We start from the raw sequence: 23555 nt of genomic DNA on the forward strand, positions 1-23555 counted from the left end.
AGCCAGGGCTGTGTATAGAGACCCTGACTCAAAAAAAAAATGCCTTGCCGGGCAGTGGTGGCGCACACCTTTAATCCCAGCACTCGGGAGGCAGAGGCAGGCGGATCTCTGTGAGTTCGAGGCCAGCCTGGTCTACAAGAGCTAGCTAGTTCCAGGACAGGCTCCAAAACCACAGAGAAACCTTGTCTCGAAAAACCAAAAAAAAAAAAAAAAAAAAAGCCTTATAGTGTTTCTATGACAACAGTACTTGCATCCATCTTTGTTCATTTTAGAAAATGTAAGGAAATTGCCCAGATTTGCTCAACTTCTGTGACAACAAAGATTCTTGATTCCATTGGTTCTTTTTTTTTAAATTTATTTTATGTGCATTGGTGTTTTTCTTGCATATATGTCTGTGTGACAGTTTCAGATCCTCTGAAACTGTAATTACAGACAGTTGTGAGCTGCCATGTGGGTGCTGGGAATTGACCCCAGGTTCTCTGGAAGAGCAGCCAGTGCTCTTAAACGCAGGGCCATCTCTTCAGCCCACTTCCATTGGTTCTTGATTTGTATTATATTATTTGAATTGTTTTCTGTATATTATCTGAGGCCCAACAGCTTTTCGTCTCCATCTAAACAGGTTCCTTGCTGAATGGATGGTCTATGGTTATCCCTCTGAAAATGTCTGGGAATTGGACTTGCAGCGCTTTGGAACCCTCCAGAGCAGCCGCACTTTTCTGCGCCACCGGGTCATGGAAGTCATGCGTAGGTGTACCTTTATTCTAATTATATTGCACTCAGCAATCTATCTTTTTTTTTTTTTTATTTTTAATTTTTTCCCCCAAGACAAGGTTTCTCTGTAGCTTTGGTGCCTATCCTGGAACTAGCTGTTGTAGACCAGGCTGACCTCAAACTCACAGAGATCCACCTGCCTCTGCCTCCCTAGTGCTGGGATTAAAGGTGTGTACCACCACTGCTTAGTTCCAGCAATCTTTTAGGTGGCCTACTTTATCATTCAAGGTTTTCCCTTAGCTCTCTAATAACTGCTTTGAATTGGGTTTCTCATGTGGCTATTTCAGGTCTGAGGATAGGGACTCATGCCCCATTTGACCCTTAGGAACATTTTCAGTTTGTTAGACCATGCTTACCTCTAGGAATAGGAAAGTAGATAGGATTTGCAGCTAGTATGTAGCAGTGTTCTGTTCTGTGTGTTGCTAGCAAAACACCCTTTTCAGTTGACCTTGAGTACTGCCTCAACCTAGTTCTCTAGAAAGGCAGCCAGTGCTTAAAACTGCTAAGATGTCCTTCCAACCCCCACCCCACCTTTTCTTTCTTATGATATGGGGACTGAACTCCATAACCTCATGCAGGTTAGGCAAGTGTATATCTCCCTCAGTCCGTTGCTTTGTTTTTGAGTTTTTACTTTGAGCAAGGGTCTTGCTAAGTTACTTCCCTAGTTACTTTGCTATTGTTGTGAAGAGACATTATGACCAAGATAACTTATTAAAGAAAGCATTTAATTGGGAGCATGCTTACATTTCAGAGGGGTGAGTCCATGAGCATACGGTGAGGAGCATGGCAGCAGGCAGGATTGGTACCAGAGCAATAGCTGAGAGCTTACATGTTATTTGTAAGTTGGAGGCAGAGAGAGGGACACTGCGCCTGGTGTGAGCTTTTGAAACCTCAAAACCCATACCCAGTGACATACCTTCCAACAAGGCTAGACCTCCTAATCCTTCCCAAATCAGTTCCACCAGCTGGGGACCTCACATTCAAATATATGAGCCTATGGGAATTTGAACCACAAGTTGCCCAGGCTTGGCTTGACTGGAACTCATTTAGTAGCTCAGGTAGTCCTTGAGTTCGTTAACCACTCAGGTCTCTGGGATTGTAAGCCTGTGCTGCCGGGCCTAGATGACAGATTATGCTTAATCTGTTCTAGCTCTGATTTATGATCTGAAGGTTCCCCGTTGGGACTTCCAGACTGGGAGGCAGTTACGTACATCTCCTCTTTATGACCGGCTAGATGCTCAAGGAGCCAGATGGATGGAGAAACATGGATTTGAGAGGCCAAAGTACTTTGTTCCACCCAATAAGGGTAAGAAGTGTCTGTCTCTTTGAAACAGAATCCCACATTTTAGCCTAGAACTTTGTATTTCGGGTTGGCTTTGAATCCTCATCAGTTCTCTTATTTCAACATCTTAAGAGCTGGGATTATAGGCATAAGCTACCACACTTGGCTTCGTGTGTGTGTTGTATGAATGTGTATCTAGGTGTATGTGAACTCTTGATTTGACCAGACATTGATGTCGAGTGTTTTCTCTGTTGTTCTCCATCTCACTTTTTCAGATTTTCAGACAGATTTTCTCACTGAACCTGGAGCTCACTGATTGCCTAAACGGACTGGCCAGGAATGCTGGAATTATAGGAGTCCACTGCTATAGCTAGCTCTCTCTGTGTGTGTGTGTGTGTGTGTGTGTGTGTGTGACGGACTCAAACTCAGGTCTTCCTGCTTGCATAGGCACTTTAACTACTGAATCAATTCCTTCTATACCCCTTTTTAAAACTGGTAATTAGTAAGTGCATATAGCTAGAATATATTCCTGGAAGAGTTTAAAAAAAAAGTCTTGTAGGCCATAACAAAATATGTGGGGGATTCTTCAGTATCAAAACTCTTTTTTCCCACCTTGTTTTTTTCTGTTTGGTAGACCTTCTTGCCTTGGAACAGAGCAAGACTTTCTACAAGCCAGACTGGTTTGATATTGTGGAGTCTGAAGTGAAGTGCTGTAAGGAAGCTGTGTGTGTCATTGACATGTCTTCTTTTACAAAGTTTGAAATCACTGTAAGTATTTGGGAAGCAAAACAGCAGGGTGGGAAACATTTCCTACTTATTGAATGCTTGTTTTTATTTTCTTCTTTCATGTATTTTTATGTTTTTTTTTTTTTTTTTTTAATTTTCATGTGTATGGTCATTTTGTCTGAATGGATACCTGTGCACCATGTGTACATAGTGCCTGACAAAGCCAGAAGAGGGCACTGGAGTCCCCTGGGTTTGGAGTTACAGATGTGTGAGCTGCCAAGTGTGTGCTGGGAATTGACCCAGGTTCTCTAGAACAGCTAGTCCTCTTAACTGCTGAGTCACCTCTCCAGCCCCTAAATGCCTATTTTGTTTTTCTCTTTTGTTTTTTTGAGATAGGGTTTTTCTGTGTAGTCCTGGCTGTCTTAGAACTCGCTCTTAGACCAGGCTGACCTCCCATTCAGAGATCTGCTTGCTTTTGCCTCCTGAGTGCCACCCGCCCAGCAAAGATAAATTTATATATATGAGTGTTCTGTCTGCATGTGAATCTGCACACCAGAAGAGGTCACTGAATCCCATGAGACTGTAGTTATAGATGGTTGTGAGCCGCCCTCTGTGCTGGGAATTGAACTCAAGTCCTGGAAGAACAGTCAGTTCTCGTAACCACTGTGCCGTCTCTCTAGCCCCCGAATGCCTATTTTCCATCTGCTATTTTATTTATTTATTTATTTATTTATTTATTTATTTATTTATTTATTTATTTATTTATTTATTTTTGGTTTTTCGAGACAGGGTTTCTCTGTGGTTTTGGAGCCTGTCCTGGAACTAGCTCTGTAGACCAGGCTGGTCTCAAACTCGCAGAGATCCGCCTGCCTCTGCCTCCCAAGTGCTGGGATTAAAGGCGTGCGCCAGCACCGCCCGGCTCATCTGCTATTTTAAAACTTGTTCAGGGGCTAGAGAGATGGCTCAGTGGTTAAGAGCACAGACTGCTCTTCCAGAGGACACGGGCTCAATTCCCAGCACCCACATGGCAGCTCACAACTGTCTGTAACTCGGGATCTTTACACTGATGCATATACAATAAAAATTTAAAAAAACCTGATTCTGAAAGAACTCTAGATTATTTTAGCGGTTTATCTGTATAATTGTATTTTTCATAAATTTTAGGTCCTATAACATAGTTTTTAATTCCCCTAGAATGTCCCATTTATCTTTTTTTTTTTTTTTTTTTTTGGTTTTTCGAGACAGGGTTTCTCTGTAGCTTTGGAGCCTGTCCTGGAACTAGCTCTTGTAGACCAGGCTGGTCTCGAACTCACAGAGATCCGCCTGCCTCTGCCTCCCGAGTGCTGGGATTAAAGGCGTGCGCCACCACCGCCCGGCTGTCCCATTTATCTTAAGTACTGAATGTTAACTTTACTCATGGCTTCTTACAGAACAGTAAACCTGCTAATAATGTCATGTGGGTGTTGTGTCACTGAATTTTCTCAGCAAGGTGCAGTGCTGGCTGGTTATGCTGTTAGGTGATCCTGTGTTTACTGTCCTTGCCTTATCCCTTTCCTTACAGTCCACGGGGGATCAGGCATTAGAAAGTCTGCAGTACCTTTTCTCCAATGACCTGGATGTGCCTGTAGGCCACATTGTGCACACTGGCATGCTCAATGAGTATGGAGGGTACGAAAATGACTGCAGCATCGCACGCCTGAACAAACGCAGGTGAGCTGAGCTTCCATCCCTCTGCTCCCTCCATTAAACTGATACTTTAAGGGCTCTAGAAGCAGAGCACTCAATGCTTCTCTGGAGCCCAAAGTCCTAGGGACTCAGAAACTATTTCATAAACTCCCATCTTAATCATTAGGCAGCTATAAATAAATCAGCAAAGGCAAACGGAAAGAAGAAATTCTTGTTAGGTGTGTGGCTCATACCTATAATGTCGGGTCTGAAGCAGGTTTATAAGTATAAGACCAACTTGGGCTACATGAGGAGTTCTGGGCTAGCTTGGTCTATAAAGTGAGACTGTCTAAGAACACAAAACAAAAACAGAAATTATGTAGTAAAACTGGGTGTAGACATATCTCCTACTAATAGGAGAGTATTCTTTATGAATGTTAATAAGTGTGTAATTTTGCCATTATTGGTATAGAATCTAGAACGGTGAAATAGCCCTCCTTGAAAGGTAAGAGATTATTTCCAAGAATGTTTTCTGTGGGACTCTGAAACTACATGAGAACTTGATTGGTCCTGATTCTTCTTTGGCCTTTTGGTTTTGACTATTTTTTATGGGGGGAATCTCATTTTCAGTTTCTTCATGATCTCTCCAACTGACCAGCAGGTCCACTGTTGGGCCTGGCTTAACAAATACATGCCGAAAGACAGCAACTTGCTGCTGGAGGATGTCACCTGGAAATACACAGGTAACCAGCCTTCTGTGGTCCGACAGTAAAGAAACAGATCTAGATTGTCTTCTGTATTACATATACATTACTTATATCTGACTTTTACAAATGAGAATCAGAATTAGTGTTAAAGAGACACTCTAGGGCTGAAGTTCAATTAAGAGCACTTTCTGTTCTTGTAGAGGACCAAGGATTCTGTTTCCAACACCCATGGGACAGCTCACAACTGCTTGTAATCACAGTTTCAGGGGATCCGATGCCCTCTTTCGGCACTCCATGTGTACTTGCATATGTGTGGTACATAACATTCATGAAAGCAAAACACCCATATCTTTGAGGCTGGGGAGAGATGTCTGTTAAGAGCACTGGCTGTTCTTCCAGAGCACCTGGCTCACTTACTCGCATCCATGTGGCATCTCAAATCCAGCATTCTCTTCTGGCTTCCACTGGCATTGCATACATATAGCGCACAGATATATGCAAAACCCCATGTGCATAAAGTATGCACACCTTTAATCCCAACACTTGGGAGGTAGAGGTTGGTGAATCTCTCTGAGCTTGAGGTCAGCCTGATGTACAAAGCAAGTTCCAGGACGGCCAGAGCATTATACAGAGAAACCCTGTCTCGAAACACCAGTTCCCACCCTTCCCCCTCTATCTTTAAAGGAGAACAAGCCTTTTTTTATTTTTAATTTTTTTTTTTTGATAATTGGCCAATTGACCTTTTTTTTGAGTTCCACCCTGGGAAGCACATGGTGGAAGGAGAAAACTGACTTGCATTCATCTATTTGAACCCATTCATCTCACCCAGGCCTTCATTCTCATTAGTAGCAATTATGATTAATTGTGTGCTTCTCGCTTGTCACACTACAGAACAGTCTTTTTTTAAGATTTTTTATTATGTGTATAGTATTCTGCCTACATATATCCTATAGGCCAGTAGAAGGCATCAGACCTCATTACAGATGGTTGTGAGCCACCATGTGGTTGCTGGGAATTGAACTCAGGACCTTTGGAAGAGCAGTCAGTGCTCTTAACCTCTGAGCCACCTCTCAGCCCCGTACAGAACAGTCTTAAACTAGGGCACTCATGTGTAATTCTGTCACAGGCAGCAGAGTCTAGTGTGGGTAGACAGTTCTCCAGGTACTGATTTGGGATTGGGGCTATTTCTGCCACGTAGGAGGGAAAGAGAACTTTACAGTACTTGCTTATGGCCAGCCCTGGAAGTGTCCTCTTGGCTAGGCCTTGGTCTTATGACCCTAATCTCATTGCAGAGGAGACTATAAAATATGTCCTTCCTATCAGCTTGGGAGAAAAACCACACTAGCCAGGCTCTTCCCACCTGCCAGTCAGAGAGGTGTGTGTGTCTGTGCCCAGGTACTTGCTGTTGAACCTCAGGTCCCTAAGTAAAGGGACACTGTAAACCTCACCAGCTCTAGGCCAGGTCCTAGGTGGATGCGATGGTTAGTGTTAATGCCAATTTAACAAAATCTAGAATCACCTGGGAGAGAAATACACATGCTTGTGGTGAATCGCAATATCAATTGAGGTAGAAAGAACCACCCACTGTGGGTGGCACCATTCCCTGATGGATCCTGTATTGTATAAATGGAGAAAGTGAATTAAGCAGTCATCAGGATTCATTTGTCACTGTTTCCCAATTACAGATGTCATGTGACCAACTGTTTCATGCTTCTAATGCTTTTGACTACCTGATATGATGGACTGACTTTGAACTGTGAACTAAAATAACTCCTTTAAGTTGCTTTTGCCAGTGTATTTTATCACAGTAGTAGGTAAAGAAACAAAGGAAGAGACCTTTTGCGCTGGCTCAGCTGTTCCCCTGGAGAAGCTGGACATCTCTTGTTCTTTTCCATATAGCCCTCAATCTGATTGGCCCTCGGGCTGTGGATGTACTATCTGAGTTGTCTTATGCCCCTATGACTCCAGACCACTTTCCAACTCTGTTCTGCAAGGTAGGTGCTAGTAATCTAAATTTATTGTTTGTGATGGGAATCTCATGTAGTGCATGCTGGTCTCCAACTTGTTACGTTAACTGAGGATGACTTTGTCCTTCTGATCTCGCCCAAGTGCTAGGATTGCAGGTGTGTATGAACTTGGTTTATATGGTGCTGAGCATCAAACCAATGGCTCCATATATGTTAGGCAAGCACTCTACCTACTGAACCACACCCTTAGCAGCAGAAGTTCTGTTTAAATGTTAGAGATTATTTCTTTTATAATGGTGGCAGGTTTTTTTTTGAGGCGGTGGGGGTTTCAAGCCAGAGTTTCACTGTAGCTTTGGGACCTGTCCTGGAACTTGCTCTGTAGATCAGGCTGGCCTCGAGCTCACAGAGATCCACCTGCCCCTGCCCCTGCCTACCGAGTGCTGGGATTAAAGGCGTGCGCCACCACTGCCTGGCTAACATATTTTTTGAAGTACATTTAGTTTATTTGAATATCAGATTTGTATGTTTATTAGTTTCTGTAGTAGTTGGATTAAACTTTGAAGTAAAAGATGTGGACAGTGAACATGAAAAGATAAAGGTAAATGAATGCCCACTGAGCTCAGACTCTTTGCTTCTTTCGTAACTTTTGTGCGTGTGCCATCTTCAGGGAAGAAATGGTATCGCTGAACCCTAACAACAGTACTCAACCAGTCCTCTGACACAACAGCTGAGTAACAGTGCTTTCCAGGAAGCGGTCACACAGCCACTTGGCAACTTGTAACATGATAAGCTCAGCATCAGTGATGGACGCTTCTGGAAGTTCAAACCTGAGTTGAGATTTTCATAGCAAATTGTTTAATAATTTCCTCTATTCTCCCAGGCAGAGAAAACTTCCATGTTAGTGAGCAGATCCTTCACAGGCTTTTCTGTACTTTAAAGAATGATCCAACCCACACCATATCTTGTCAGAATTCTGTGAAAGAGACTTGTTTCAGTGCTGTCACAGATGTACCACTTCCCTTCACGGAGCAATAATTTTATCAGTGAACTTTTCAAGGCAGCTGAGCAGCTGTAACACAGGATCTGAATCTCTGTCCCGGAGTAGATGGATTGTGTTCTGTGGGCATTATCCTTTGTGTGGCAGATGCCCAAAGTTTGCTTGCAGAGTTCCCAGAGAAGACTCTTGATTAGTCTTTATTGTTCTTGATACTACTTGGCTAACCCAAGTGTATTAACAAGATTTGGTGAATAAAAATATTTTTACTTAGCAATGACTATGCCACCTCTTCTCACCATCAGGTTACCTGAAACTGGAAGTGGTAGTATTCATAAGCAGAGATGTGGAGGCTGTGCTCCATTTTCAACGAAATGCATTCCTTGGCCTATATCTCTGTTAGGGTTCAACAGTGTGGGCACTGACAGGGTTCCCCCAGCACTGAGTCTCCTGACTAGCATGAAGGACGAGTGCTGACTGCTTGCTTTTTCTTTGCAGGAGATGAGTGTGGGCTATGCAAATGGGATCCGCGTGATGAGCATGACTCACACAGGAGAGCCGGGGTTCATGCTGTATATCCCCATAGAGGTGAGAGGGCTCCGTCTTCCTGTTTCAGGGCAGGGCTACCAGTTTCCCAAAATTCTTTAGCACTGCCAGAGTTGGAGTGGTGTGTCCCACAAGTCCTGCGGAGGCTCCAGGAAAGAGGGTTTATCGTTTTTAGCAGTTAATGCTGAAGAGAGACGTCATTTTATAACTAAGAATTTGAAGGAGCACAGGATGTCCACATTCTTTCTCAGCATTCACATGATAGCTCACAACTGATGGAGGAGGGTCATCTTTCTATCTGTTGCTTTCATTGGTTAATTAATAAAGAAACTGCTTGGCCTCTGATAGGGTAGAATTTAGATAGGCGGAGTAAACAGAACAGAATGCTGGGAGAAAGAAGCCTAGTCAGTGAGTCGCCATGATTCTCGTACTCCAGACAGATACAGGTTAAGATCTTTCCTGGTAAGCTAGCTCGTGGTACTACACAGAATATTAGAAATGGGTTAGATCAAAATGTAAGAGCTAGCCAATAAGAGGCTGGAACTAATGGGCCAGGCAGTGATTAAAAGAATACAGTTTCCGTGTAATTATTTCGGGGCATAAGCTAGCCATGCCGGCAGCTGGGTGCCGGGGACGCAGCCCTGCCGCTCATATTACTACACACAACCATCTTGTATCCCTAGTTCTGGAAAATAAGTTGCCCTCTTCTGAACTCCTTGGGCACCAGGCATACACAGTACACATGCATATAGGCAAAGCACTCATATACATGGAATAGAAATAAAATGTTTAAATATTTAAAAAAAATAAAAACTTGTCTTGGGATGTAGCTCAGTAGACTGTTTTACTAGCATGTAAATCCTTGATTTGATCTCCAGCACTGTATCAACTGGTATGTATGGTAGCACATGCCCATAAATCCCAGCACTTGAAGGTAGAAGCAGCCCAAAAGTCACTTAACATTTTTTCTCAATTTAAACTTATGAAATTATAGATTAAAAAATGACCATCTTCATCTGATTAGTTCCCATCAACAAACAAGAGCCTACTGCAGTAGTAGTATTTTAATTTCTAATCAATAATTTTGATGCATATGCAAAGTTCTTAGCACTTTGAGTTAGTTTTTTGTTTGATTTGAGATACTGTTCCTCTGTAGTCCTGGCTGTCCTGGAACTTGCTCTGTAGACCAGGCTGGCCTTGAACTCAGAGATCAGCCTGTCTTTGTTTCCCCAGTGCTGGGATTAAAGGTGTGTGTTACCTGCTTATGACTTTGTTATTTTAATGGGTCTTGGGGGTCTCAGTATTGTAGCCCAGACTGGCCTAGAACTCATGTCCTGGTGTCTCTACCTCCTGAGTACTAGGGTTATGGATCTGTACCACACATCTATATGCCTGATTATGCCAGTTACAATTAAACTTCCCCATGAATGAAGCAGAATGAAATTGAAAGTCAGTTTGCAGAGCTGATAGTCTTTCCATCATCATTTACCTTTTTTTTTTTGTTTGTTTTGTTTTTCAAGACAGGGTTTCTCTGTGGTTTTGGAGCCTGTCCTGGAACTAGCTCTTGTAGACCAGGCTGGTCTCGAACTCCCAGAGATCCGCCTGCCTCTGCTTCCCAAGTGCTGGGATTAAAGGCGTGCGCCACCACCGCCCAGCTATCATGTACCCTCTTGCTTCTGAAACTGGACTGTCTTTTTCCGGAGCACTCATTTCTGTTAGTCTTGGAGCGTGGCTAAGCTGTTGCTTTGCTGCCTACCTAATACTTAGCTTTCTTCCTGGCATGTTCTTCCATAAAGACATCTCTAAGCTCACTACTGTTCCCTCCCAGGCCTCACATCATCCCCTCCCAACACACACACATTATGATTTTTTATTTTCAAATGTATGTATATGTACCTTAATTTCTGTGTGTTGCACATGTGTGTGCAGGGACCTGAGGAGGCCAGAAGAGGGCGTGAGATTCCCTGGAACTGGACTCACAGGTAGTGGTGACCTGATGAAGTTTTGGAAGCACAAGTGCTTTTAACTGCTGATCAGTCTCCCTATCATTCATACCACTTTGTTTTTTGTTTCATTAAGACAGGGTTTCAGCCGGGCCGTGGTGGCGCAAGCCTTTAATCCCAGCACTTGGGAGGCAGAGGCAGGCGGATCTCTGGGAGTTCGAGACCAGCCTGGTCTACAACAGCTAGTTCCAGGACAGGCTCCAAAACCACAGAGAAACCCTGTCTCGAAAAAAAAAACCAAAAAAAAAAAAAAAAGAAAGACAGGGTCTCACAGGGGCTGAAGAGATGGCTCGGAGGTTAAGAGCACTGACTACTCTTCCAGAAGTCTTAAGTTTAATTCCCAGCAACCCAGTACATGTAGAGCATTCATACATAAAATATAAATAAATAAAATTAAAAAAAAAATAGGGTCTCACAATATAGCTCTGGCTGTCCTGAGCCTCACAATATAGAACAGTCTGGCCTTGAACTTTCAGAGACCTCTTGCTTCTGCCTTCTGAGTGCTGGGATTAAAGACATGTGCTACACTGTCCAGCCACATCACTTTCTGAGTGATGACCTTATTTAAAGCTGTCTTCCTACCTGTGTCCTCTCTTTTCCCCATTTCCTCTGTAGCACTTAGTACTTTCCAATAAAATTACTTGTGTAGCCAGGTGGTGGCTACACATGCCTTTAATCCCAGCACTCAGGAGGCAGAGACAGGTGGATCTCTGTGAGTTCCAAGACAGCCAGGGCTTTTACACAGAGAAACCCTATCTCCAAAAACAAAACAAAACAAAAAAGTACTTGTGTATTCCTGGGATTTCCTTGTATAGTTTTTATATTCCATCACTCAAGGAAGTAGGTTTCACACACTAAGTCATACTAGGTGTTTCCTTTGGAGTTTTTGGTCATGTCTTTGTCCTTTGACCATGCTACCTCCCCATCTCCCATCCCCCAGGACCAGGTCTGGCTTTGTAGCCTAAACTGGCCCAAACTCTGTCTTGTATCAACCTGGGACTGTACCCGCCTTATCAGGCTTCCTGTCTTAAACTACAACGAACTATTTAATTTAGGCAGTATGTTTGGGGGAGGGGCTGGAGGGGCTGGTACATGCTGGAAGTCAAAGTTGATCATTTATTTATTTATTTTTGGTTTTTTTGAGACAGGGTTTCTCTGTGTAACAGTCCTGGCTGTCATGGAACTCACTTTGTAGACCAAGGTGGCCTCAAACTCACTGAGATCCACCTGCCTCTGCCTCCCAAGTACTGGGGTTAAAGGTGTGCGCTGCCACTGCCCAGCAAAGTTGATAAGTTTTGAGAATCGGTTCTCTCTTATCACTTTGTGGGATCCAGGGGTCATGGAGGCACTGATACCCCAGCCACTGAGCCTGATCTTTTGTATCAGTTTAGTTGTTTATTTCCTACCCCACCACACACACATTTCTTGGGGCTTATTTTGGTTAACAGTTTGAATGTGGTCCACCATTGGAGGATAAGTTAAGGTGGAAAATTGGGTATTTTGCCTGTATGTATACACAGTGCCCATGGAGTTCTGAAATGGGTGTTAGGTCTCCTGGGATTGGAGTTAAAGATGATTGTAAGCTGCCATGTGAGTGCTGGGAATTGAACCCTGGTCCTCTGCAAGAGCAGCAAATGCTCTTAACTGCTGAATCATGTCTCCAGCCCCTCTAGGTAATTTTTGTACATGATAATTTTTTCTAGGTTGTCATTTGATACATGGTATGAGGTGGTTTTTGCATGTATATTACCCAGAATTGAACCAAGGGCCATGTGTACACTAGGCAAGTAGTCTGCCACCAAGCCTGTAACTGTTAGGAAAACTGTCTCCGAACTGAGCTATATGTCTTCAGCAGTTTCAAGGTTTTATTTTTAAAATATGAATGTATTTGTTCAAAATCAGCTGTTAAAAATGAAATCTGTTTCCTGCAGCCTATCCAAGAATCCTCGGGATGCACCATTCCAATTAATCAGAAAGTACACTGGTTGCTAACTTTCCTTCTCTTCATATAGTATGCTCTGCATGTCTACAATGAGGTGATGAGTGTTGGACAGAAGTATGGAATCCGGAATGCTGGGTATTATGCTCTTCGAAGTCTCCGAATTGAGAAGTTTTTTGCCTTCTGGGGACAAGACTTAAACACCCTCACCACTCCCATGGAATGTGGAGGAGAGTCTCGTGTGAAGTTAGAGAAGGTATTATTTTTTCAGATCCCCCTTGTGCCTCTCAGCTGAGCAGTGTGATTTGTCTAAGTTAATAAGGAAAATCAGGAAAGTGCTGGCATCGGGTAAATCACAAGGAGGAGAGACACTGTGGGAATACACTTGCTTACATGTCTTACTGCCAGAGGGTGGAGGACACTGGCATAGGTTTTTTTTAGTTGATTGTGGTCATTCATTAATGTACCACAAGTTAGTCATCTTACAGCCAGCTTTTTTTCTTCAAATATATTTTTAACTTTTAATTATGTGTATGCATGTGTATCTGTGTGAGGTGTATGCATTTGAGTGCAGTTGCCAAAAGAGAGAGCACTGGGTCCTCTACAAAAACCACATATTTTTAACTTCTGAGATTTCTTTCCAGCCCTAGGCATTATTTATTTATTTATTTATTTATTTTCAAGAAAACTGTAGTTCAAGAGATTATTCTATGAATTCTTTCCCGCCTCTGAACCTCATCCAGTGTCTGGCCCCTTGGCTTCTCAGAAGCCAAGTTTGTTTGTGTTCTATAGTGTAAGCATGGCACAAGTTTGTGTGGATAGTGTTAAGTTTGCACCTTGCTTTATTCACAGCAATGTATTTAAGCAGTTCCCTGTCAGTATACCTGTAGTTTGTTTTCTTTCTTTTCTGAGACAGGGTCTCACTATGTAGTCCTGACTGGTCTGGAACTTCCTATGTAGACTAGGCTGTCCTTGAACTGAGAGATCCACCCCAGCCTCTCTACCTCTCAAGTGCTGAGATATAAGGTGTGTGCCATCATGCCCAGCTATAGTATTCCTCTGGCCACTGCATATAACTAGATGTAAAAAAGTACATGCAATTTTTTTTGTGCCGTGAAAGTGTTAATAACTTAATTAAAATGACGTGTATTTTAATTAGAGATAATTACTATTGTTTGTTCACCTGTATATATAAGTATAAACATTGATACATATAGATGCATGGACTTTTAGTTGGAAATACACCAAGGTTACCTCTAACTCAGGATTCTAGGTTTGTGTGATAAAAGCCTTAACCTGGCCGGGCGGTGGTGGCGCACGCCTTTAATCCCAGCACTCGGGAGGCAGAGGCAGGCGGATCTCTGAGTTCAAGACCAGCCTGGTCTACAGAGCTAGTTCCAGGACAGGCTCCAAAACCACAGAGAAACCCTGTCTCGAAAAACCAAAAAAATAAAAAAGAAAAGAGCCTTAACCTGCTGAACCATCTTGACATTCCTCTAGCAAGTATTCTTGATTAATTTTTCAATATTCCTTTCTAATATCTTTTATTTCATGTAGGCTTTCGATTGAAATCTGTAAACAGAGACTGCTCATTCATTTCCTGGCCACCTAGACCTGACACAGAAACTATATTAATTATAATCCTGTTTTGCCAATAGCTTAGGCGTATTACTAGCTAGCTCTTACATCTTAAATTAACCCATTTCTATTAATCTGTGTATTACCATGAGGCCGTGGCCTACTGGTAAGGTTCCAGATTCTTCTCCTTTGGTAGCCACATGGCCTCTGCCTGACTCTGCCTTCTTTCTCCCTACATTAAGTTTAGTTTTCCCACCTAGCTCTTTTTTTTTTTTTTTTTGGTTTTTCGAGACAGGGTTTCTCTGTGGTTTTTGGAGCCTGTCCTGGAACTAGCTCTGTAGACCAGGCTGGTCTCGAACTCACAGAGATCCACCTGCCTCTGCCTCCCAAGTGCTGGGATTAAAGGCGTGCGCCACCTAGCTCTATTCTACCCTGCCATAGGCCAAAGCAGTTTCTTTATTAACCAGTGGTAATAAAACATTCACAGCATACAGAGGAGAGTCCCACACCAGAGATCCATTCAAAGAAGCGTGCACTTTTGCTTTTACCAAAGTTCATCTGGTATCTCTGTTGTGGATGCAGATTTTCACAGTGCCTCAGACATCATTTTCCAAAAGCTAGCAGGAATGAAGGGTATATATGTATGTGCATCTTTCCATTGCACGTACCTGCTTGTTCCCTACCTTCACATGCCAAGAACTGTCGTGGAGACTGGTATCTCAGGCTTTCTCCCCTTTTCTTTCTAGGGCATAGATTTCATCGGTCGGGATGCCCTGCTGCAGCAGAAGCAGAATGGGGTGTATAAACGCCTTGCTATGTTCATCCTGGATGACCACGACACGGACATAGACTTATGGCCTTGGTGGGGAGAACCCATTTATCGGAACGGGAAGTATGCTGGCAAAACCACCAGTAGTGCCTATAGCTACACTCTTGAGCGCCATGTATGCCTGGGTTATGTACACAATTTTTCTGAGGACAATGGGGAAGAACAGGTGGTGACAACGGATTTCATCAACCGAGGAGAATATGAGATCGACATTGCAGGACATCGGTTTCAGGCCAGGGCCAAGCTCTACCCTGTCACCTCCTTTTTCACTCACAAGCGTAGAAAGGATGATGTGGAGCTGAGTGACTTTCATGGGAAGTAATGTCAAGACATTGTCCCTTCCTCCCTTCTCTCACCATGAGGAGCATCATTCTGGGAGCTTTTTCCTTCGTCCCTGTCTTCTTACTGAAGGTATCTTTGTCCCCTCGCTTTTCAGATTGCCCTACTTTAAACATTTTCCTTGAAAGCCTTTTTGTCCTCCCATTTCCTTTTCATTTGCTGTTACCCCTCCTCACAATCCAGGCTCTTCTCACCCCTCCAGCAGGCCAGTCCCACAGTGGAAGGCAGGAGCCACACTGATTTTTAGATTCATCTTAAGGCAAGTTGGTATTATTTCTTAGGGCAGAATCTAACTACTCTGGGCTGGGGTTCTTAGAGTAATCTGCTAATTTTGGTAGATTACTGTGTGTCTGCTGTAGCCCTGGTAATAGCTTATATTTTAAGAGGCAGATGATTCTATTCCACTGTGCTGTAGGGTACCACCTGATACCTCTTAACCATCTACCTCACTGAGAGGGATTGCATGGACACTGCCTGCCCTGTGGAAGGGACAAGTAGTTAACCTGGTCCCCAGCCCTCCAACTTTTTCTTAGATGTTTAGGCCAGGGCCACCTGTCTGCAATATTATTTCTGCTATTTTGTATGAGGTTGTTTGTTTTTTAGCTGAGTAAACAAGTGTGCCAGTATTTGAAAGGAAAAACAAACAAAACAAAATAAAACCCATGTTGCCTTTTGTGTTGCTTTTCCTAGCAGGAGCAGTGTGAACTCCAAGGCTGAGAAGTTGTTGCTTTTCTGTCAGCTACTCATAGGTCAGCTAGCTATCCATGATTTTCTTCAGATGGCTTCTAGCCTCACTGTGCCTTGTGTAGTTTGCCTGTGACCTCAACATTCATTCCTATCCCTTTAGAAGAGAGAGGATTGTGTGGGTTGTCTTGGGTGAGTAAGTAAACCATGCTGTTCATACTGCGTTCCAGAGAGCTACCAGAGCCTCAGGCTTCCCACGGCTGGCATGAACAAAGCCACGTACAGATGGCCATTGAGAGCTGTAAGTACAATGCTCTTCTTCCCCAGCTCCCCACTCTGGCCCCATAGAACCTCTGGAATGGAAGTGCCTGGAGTACTCACCAAATGTGCACCTCACATTTCGAGGGTACTGCTGTTTTCTTTCTGTAATATGGTTTCTCGTTAGAGTTCAGGTTGGCCTCAAATTTGCAGTTATCCTGCCTGAGTCTCCTGAGTACTAGGATTTCAGGTGTGGGGACAGGATGTTTTCTGAAGGTGAAGCTTGGGTGGCGGCAGGCTGTGCTATTTAACACCAGCACTTAAATTTTCTTCTATATACAAACTGACCTAGTCTGCACTGGAGAACCTTTAATTCGACTGTAGTTCTCAGTAACTGGAAACATTGGTTCTGCTAAATTTATATTACTAGAAACCTTTCAAAAATCTCAAGTGTTTCTTTGTCATTTCTGTGGAACCTGTTATCTACTCAGACTGGTTCTTTTTATACGTTTCTTGCTATTTTCTCCAGCTAGGCCAGTCTATTTGGCTTCTGAGAAGATTTTAACTGACTTATTAAAGGGCACACGATTAGAATTTGGTGTGAAGGGAAATTGCTATTTTGGAGAAAATGTGTATAACTCCGCTAGAAAGCTGAGCAAAGCAGCAGCGAGCTGTTGAGTCAAGAGCAGACCCTTGGCTGACCTGTGAAGATGAAAGCAGAGATGCACCACTCCAGGGATCTGTGCTGTGAAATGTGCTTGTAAGGCTGCACAGCCTGAATGAAAGCTGACTTCAAATTGAATACAGATTTTGAGCAAACTTGCCCTTTTAACTTTTGGAAGTGTTACCTCTTAAGTTCCAAATTGAGGCAGGGGGCCTTCCAAAACAGTAATAGTAGCCGGGCGGTGGTGGCGCACGCCTTTAATCCCAGCACTCGGGAGGCAGAGGCAGGCGGATCTCTGTGAGTTCGAGACCAGCCTGGTCTACAAGAGCTAGTTCCAGGACAGGCTCCAAAACCACAGAGAAACCCTGTCTCGAAAAACCAAAAAAAAAAAAAAAAAAAAAAAAACAGTAATAGTTTAAAATTGGGTGTCATCAAAAGTATTTTCAGCATAGACTGATTTCTTCTCTGTACTTCTTAATCTCTCGTTACTTAATTAGCTGTCCTTTCTAAGTAGGAAGGAAAGTGCTATATTTAAAATTCTATAGCAACTTTTGGGCTGGAGAGATGGCTCAGAGGTTAAGAACACAGGCTGCTCTTCCAGAGGTCCCTAGTTCAATTCCCAGTAACCACATGGAGGCTCACGACCATCTGTATGAGCTATGGTGCCCTCTTCTGGCCTGTAGGAGTATGTGCAGAAAGAACACTGTATGCATGATCAATTGATCTTTTAAAAAATTATAAATAAAATTATATAGCACCTTTCTTAGTGTTCAGCTAGAAGTCCTGGCTGTTGCTGATATCAACTTTTGAGCTTACAGACAGTGCTTGTCTTGCTAGGATGGCATGAGATGGCCTGAGAGTGGGGCACACAGGGCTGTTTGAAATGCCTTCTCGGGGGAGGGTCATGGGCCTGTTCCTTCAACTGTGATTAGGCATTGGATTTTGAGTTGCCACTTGCTTACTATATACCCCAAAACAAACTTATATTTGGCACTAAATGCATTCTTAGAATTTCTCTTGGCCATTCAAACATAAGTAATTGCAAATCTGACCCCCCCCCCCCATTTTGCCCTGATATAAGTGCTTTAAATAGACTGTTCTCTTCTACTAAGCCTGCAGCTTTTCCTATGCTTGGTGTCATAAGCACCATTTAACCTGAAACACCTGATTCCCTCCCCCCAGTGTTGATAGAGCATTCTGGGCTCCTCAGGAGTAAATACAGGTTGTTAACAGAAATGCTAGTCTAGAGCAGTGGCACTCAACTCGTGAACTGCAATCCCATTGGGGTCACCTAAGACCATCGGAAAACATTTACATTGCAATTCATAACAGTAACAAAATTACATTTATGAAGTGACAATGAAAATAATTTTATGGTTGGGGGGTCACCATGACATGAGGAACTATATTAAATGTTCACAGCATTGGGAAGGTTGAGAACCACTGGTCTAGAGGCATGATTGAAAATCCAGGAAGAACAATCGCTGTACATCCTAAGTTGTGTGACATTTTGTGACAGCACAGTTTGGGGAGCCGGTTAGCTTAAGGGAATGTAAACACTTCAGCTTTAGATGACAGATTCTCTGGGATAATCTGTTGTCACATCTACTTACCAGAGATGAGGAGTTCCATGTTCTCTTCTTTGATTTATAGTAGCAATTAAATCTCTTTGAACAATTATATTGAAGACCTAGGATTGGGAGTTTTCTGTGAGCCTTGAAATATTATGAAGATATTCTTTTCTCTTAGTTGTTCATTACACAAAGCCTGTTTCTCAGTACTTCCATAGCCATCTGATAGATAAGTAGCATAGTATCAACACAGCACAGGTCCATCTCGTCTTTATGTCTGTAGACACAGAGTGAGCATCAGCCAGTGAGTAGGAGAGTGTCTGAGCTATAGCTGTGCCCTGTGCGCATGTCAGAAATGGTAAGCCAGCTGGGGCCTCCTCTCCCTCTGCCTGCACTTCTTTTGGTCTCCTAGGTGCTGCTCTGTAAGCTCCCATTTTCATGCAATATGGGGTTTGCTTCTGCAGTTCCCCAACAATACGAACACACTGCTCTTCACAAGGAATGAGTGTTTCACACATCTTTGTCTTTTCTTAGTATGTTAAACTTCAGCATTTTTTTCTAAGACTCCTGACCTTCTAAGCAGTTGTCTACATTTGAATTATATATATTTTTCCTCATATTTGATTCGCCTGTTTTTATTCTTTGCAGACATCTACCTCCTTGTCTGTGAGGGACAGATTACAAGAGGAGGGGGAGTTATCTTTATCATGTTTTAAAAGATCTATGCCAGGATTTCCTTTGCACACTAAGAGCTGAAGCTTGCTTGGAATACTCCTCTCAGCCTAGATCTAGTGCCTTACTCTCCAGTAGTGGACTGGGGTAGGAAGGAAGAATGTTCGGTCTGGGTTCTCATCACCCCTGTCAGCCTCCTTCCTCAGGGTAGTCTGGGTGTGGGGTGGAAAGTGCATAGCTCATCTCACTGAAAGCTTCTTTAAGTTCACGCTTAACTCTCCGGTCAGTGCTTAAGACATGAACACCATTGTAATCACCATAAAGTTCTGTACATCTGCATGTAATGTGGCTCCCTCAGCTCCCTTCTGTCCCCGTGTAGTGTCAGTGTGTGGTCCCGAGGACGCTCTAGATATTGGAGTAAATAAGAGCTTTTCCCAAGAGCAGATTCAGCTGACTTTGGACACATAGGGTGGGTAACTGCATTTCATGGCCAGAATTATTTCTGGATGGCTGAATTTGAGATTTTCTTTTCATGTATTAGGTATATAAATGAATAAAAATGTTTTCATTAACTCTTGCTGTGTCCATTTGTGAAATGTCCTTTAACTTGGTTACAACATGGTATTTGCCTGCCTTCTCAAAGGATAACACTGTTCATAAAACCATTTACATCTGTGATGATAAGGGGTTTAGAACATAACCCCACTACCACATACATGGAAGCAAACCCATGTCCATGTAAAAGAGGGACAGAGGGCACTAGCCAGCTGTAGAGATGGCCAATACCAAAATTATAAAATGATGTAGGTAAAACCTAAATGTGTCCAGGCTTGCAAAATTTCTCTGTAGGGAGTAGGTGACTGAAGTGATGTCTGATGTTGTGGGTCACTTGCCGTCCCCCTCCCCTCCCCACTATTGGTTCTCCTTTTTAAGTTCCAGAAACCTTGCATGACTGATGTCAAGATTTGTCCTCAGTGGTTTCTCAGAACAATGGTAAACCTGGGTACACACAAGAGAATTGTTTGGAGAGACAGCTCTGAGATTAAGAGCACTTACTATGAAGAGGCCTAACATCAGTGTAGCCATGACAGGCTGCAGAACAACAGTACTGAGACTGGGCCTCACCACTGCAATAACCGGGAAAAGCCACAGACTGTACCCTGCAGGGGCCAATCAGAACTGAGACAAGTACTACTAGATGCTCCAGAACATTAAGGATAGTTTACCTAACTTGTGTATAGGTTACCAATTTCCTTGTAATGCCAGTACCAATCCCTGTTTGTCAAGGGTCAACCTTCACTCATCCTGCCCAATCAGGAGTTCAGCCCTCATCTGGATCCAGAATTCCCGTACCACCCCATCCTTTACTCCTTAAAATCCCGCCTTAGCTGAGCTTAATGCTCTTCCTAATCCAATCTGTGAGAACAGGAGAGCTCAAGTTTAAGCTGACAATAAAGGCTCTTTGCTTTTGCCTATGATTTCAGATTCCTGGTGGGCTCTGGGGGACTCATGATGCAGGCATATCAACTACTCTCTATATTTCTGTGCATCATGTGTCTGCCTAGTACTCGAAGCGGCCAGAATGAGGGCATCAGATCCCCTGGGACTATAGTTCCAAGCAGTTGTGTTTGAGTGCTGGGGACTGAACTGCTGTCCTCTGGAAGAGCAGCCATTGCTTTCAACCAATGAGCTATCTTTCCAGCCCACACTTTCTGATCATGGAGAGGTCCCAGCACCCACATGACCTCTTACAACTCCCTGCAAATCCAGTTCCAAGGGATCCAGTAACTTCTGACCTCTGTAGACACCAGGCATGCACAGAACACATACATACATGCAGAGAAAACTCATGCCTTATGCCCACCACCCCTCCCCCATCTGTTTTGCCCTGGCTGTCCTCAAACTCAGAGATCCACCTGCCTCTGCCTCCTGAGTGCTGGGATTAAAGGTGTGCACCAGCAATGCCCAACTCTATCCTTTTTATTTTTGTGTAAATGTGGGCATATGAATGCTGTGTGGAGGTTGGAAAACAGCAACAGACCTAAAGCGGCTATGTGAGCATGATAGGTTGGGGTTAGATATATTACCTGAATAGCAATTCCCTCCAAAGTCCTGAGGCTCCGTAAGGGTCAGCATGTTCCAAGCCAGGCAATGGAGGCTTCTACCTCCCCAAGGATATATTAGCAGTAAGGCCACTGAAGAGACACGCCAACCTGTTCAAGTGCCTATAAGTTGTGTGGTGGGCACACGCCTACATCTTGTTATATAGGAGTTTGAACTTCTCCGGCCCACACCTCCCGTGTTGTGCTACTGCATTTGGTTCTGGATCCCTGATTTTTGACATGAATCGAGTGTTCCACCCCTGCCCCATTTATTCCCTTATCCTTTCCCTCCTTAAAGACAGGTCTCACCTGACAGTGGTGGCACACATTGTTAATTCCCAACACCTGGAAGACAGACACGGGTAGTGAGGTCAGCCTGGTCCACAGAGTAAGTTCAAGGACAACCAGGGCAACACAGAGAAACTGTCTTGAAAAAATAGAAAAAAAACAAAACAAACAAAAAAGGGTCTCATGCATCCCAGGCTGGGTTCTAGCTCCTTGGATGTAGCCAAGGATGACCCAGAGCTGTGGTTCTTAACCTTCCTAATGCTGTGACCCTTTAATACATACACTTCATGTTGTGATGGCCCCCAACCACTAAATTATTTTTGCTGCTACTGCATAACTGATCTTTCTGTTATGAATTGTAGTGTAAATATTTTTTGAGAGAGAGGTCTACAGGGACTAAAGGAGCCTCGACCCACAGGTTGTGAACCCCTGGTCTAGGCCTTTGGTTCCTGCTGCCTGTACCTCCTGAGAGCTGGGATTGCAGGTGTGTAACACTTGCTGAATGCACTGCTGGGAACCAACATCAGCGTTCCAATCATTTAAATCACATATTCAGACACAGCCCCTCTGTCCTTTTAGGTTTGTCTTAGCATTGTCCAGGTTGGTCTTAACAATGGGCTGAAGCCAGCTTCCTATCTCAGCCTCTGGAGGAGCTGGGACTACTATATTTCTATTACTTAAAACATTATTTTTGGGGCTGGAGAGATAGCTCAGTGGTTAAGAACACGTCTTTCCTGCCCTTCCCAAAGACACATGTTTGATGCTAGCATGCACATCCACATGACCTCTAACAACCATGTATAACTCTGGTTCTAGAGGGCGTGGTACCCTTTTCTGGCCTTACTATGCACTGCTTGTCTGTGGTGCAAAAGCATGCAAGCAGGCAAGACAGTCACACACAGAGAAGTATTATATTTAAAAACTATTCTTATTTTATGTATAAGTATTTTTGTTAGGGGCTGGAGAGATTGCTCAGAGGTTAAGAACATTGCCTGCTCTTCCAAAGGTCCAGAGTTCAATTCCCAGAAACCACATGGTGGCTCACAACCATCTGTAATGGGGTCTGGTGCCCTCTTCTGGCCTGCAGGAATACACACAGACAGAATATTGTATACATATAAAAAAATAAGTATTTTGTCTGCATGTATGCCTGTGTACTACGTACATGCCTGGTGCCCACAGAAGTCAGAAGAGAACATTGGATCCCGTGGACTAGAGTTATAGCTGGTTATGAGCTGCCATGTGGGTGCTGGGTATCGAGCTCAGATCCTTTGCTCTTAAGCAATGAGCCATTTCTCTAGCCTCAAATATTAAAAACAAACTGTAGAACAATGGTGTAGGTGTGCACATGTGGAGGTCAGAGGACAAGTTCTGAGTTTGTTTTCTCCTGCTGTGTGGGTCCCAGGGATTGAACTCTAATGATGAGACCTGGAGGTAGGCCGTCTTACTCAAACATCTTGCCAGCCCACACTTCTGTTTTTTTTTTAATCTAAAATTTTTTTTATAAATGTTTTACCTGCATTTATGTATGCATGTGTACCATATGTGTGGTACCCAAGGAGGTCAGATGTTGACTTCTCTGGAACTGAGCTAGAGATGGTTGTGAGCTGCCATGTGGGTGCTGGGGGTTGAACCCAGGTTCTGGAAGAAGAGCCAGTGTTCTTAACTCCCAGCCCCCTATTATTATTACTATTTTTTAAAAGATTTATTTATTTATTATGTATACACTGTTCTTCCTGCAGGCCAGAAGAGGGCACCAGATCTCATTATGGATGGTTGTAAGCCACCATGTCTCTTTATGAGGCTCTGGTTATTAGGGAACTAACTATGTAGACCAGGCTAGCCTTGAATTCACTGGTCTTCTCCCCAAATCCTGCAGTCTTACTTTTCTGGGCCCCAACAAGCCAGGATCCGAGAATGACCTTGGCAAGGCCTGTGTGCCTGAGTCTGCAGCAGTAGATCAGGAGGTG

At 43.5% G+C, this 23555-nt stretch overlaps 1 protein-coding gene across 2 annotated transcripts in view; it reads left to right on the forward strand.

Annotated features, from left to right (window-relative positions):
* Pdpr (pyruvate dehydrogenase phosphatase regulatory subunit) overlaps positions 1-19772 on the forward strand; it is a 39328-nt gene extending 19556 nt beyond the window's left edge. Inside the window, exons 10-19 of one of the 2 annotated variants that reach the window (XR_009055735.1) lie at positions 620-744; positions 1922-2077; positions 2688-2821; positions 4341-4489; positions 5075-5187; positions 7051-7145; positions 8611-8700; positions 12674-12856; positions 14925-15418; positions 16261-19772. Coding sequence is in view for 1 of the 2 variants with exons in the window: in XM_057753661.1 (XP_057609644.1) it covers positions 620-744; positions 1922-2077; positions 2688-2821; positions 4341-4489; positions 5075-5187; positions 7051-7145; positions 8611-8700; positions 12674-12856; positions 14925-15329 (1450 nt within the window). In the remaining variant the exon portion in view is untranslated. Of the gene's footprint in view, positions 1-619; positions 745-1921; positions 2078-2687; positions 2822-4340; positions 4490-5074; positions 5188-7050; positions 7146-8610; positions 8701-12673; positions 12857-14924 lie in introns of both variants that reach the window. The other variant, XM_057753661.1, reaches the window with a different exon arrangement.
* Positions 19773-23555: the final 3783 nt, after the last annotated feature.

The sequence above is a fragment of the Chionomys nivalis genome, chromosome 21, assembly GCF_950005125.1.
Source record: "Chionomys nivalis chromosome 21, mChiNiv1.1, whole genome shotgun sequence".
NCBI lineage: Eukaryota > Metazoa > Chordata > Mammalia > Rodentia > Cricetidae > Chionomys > Chionomys nivalis.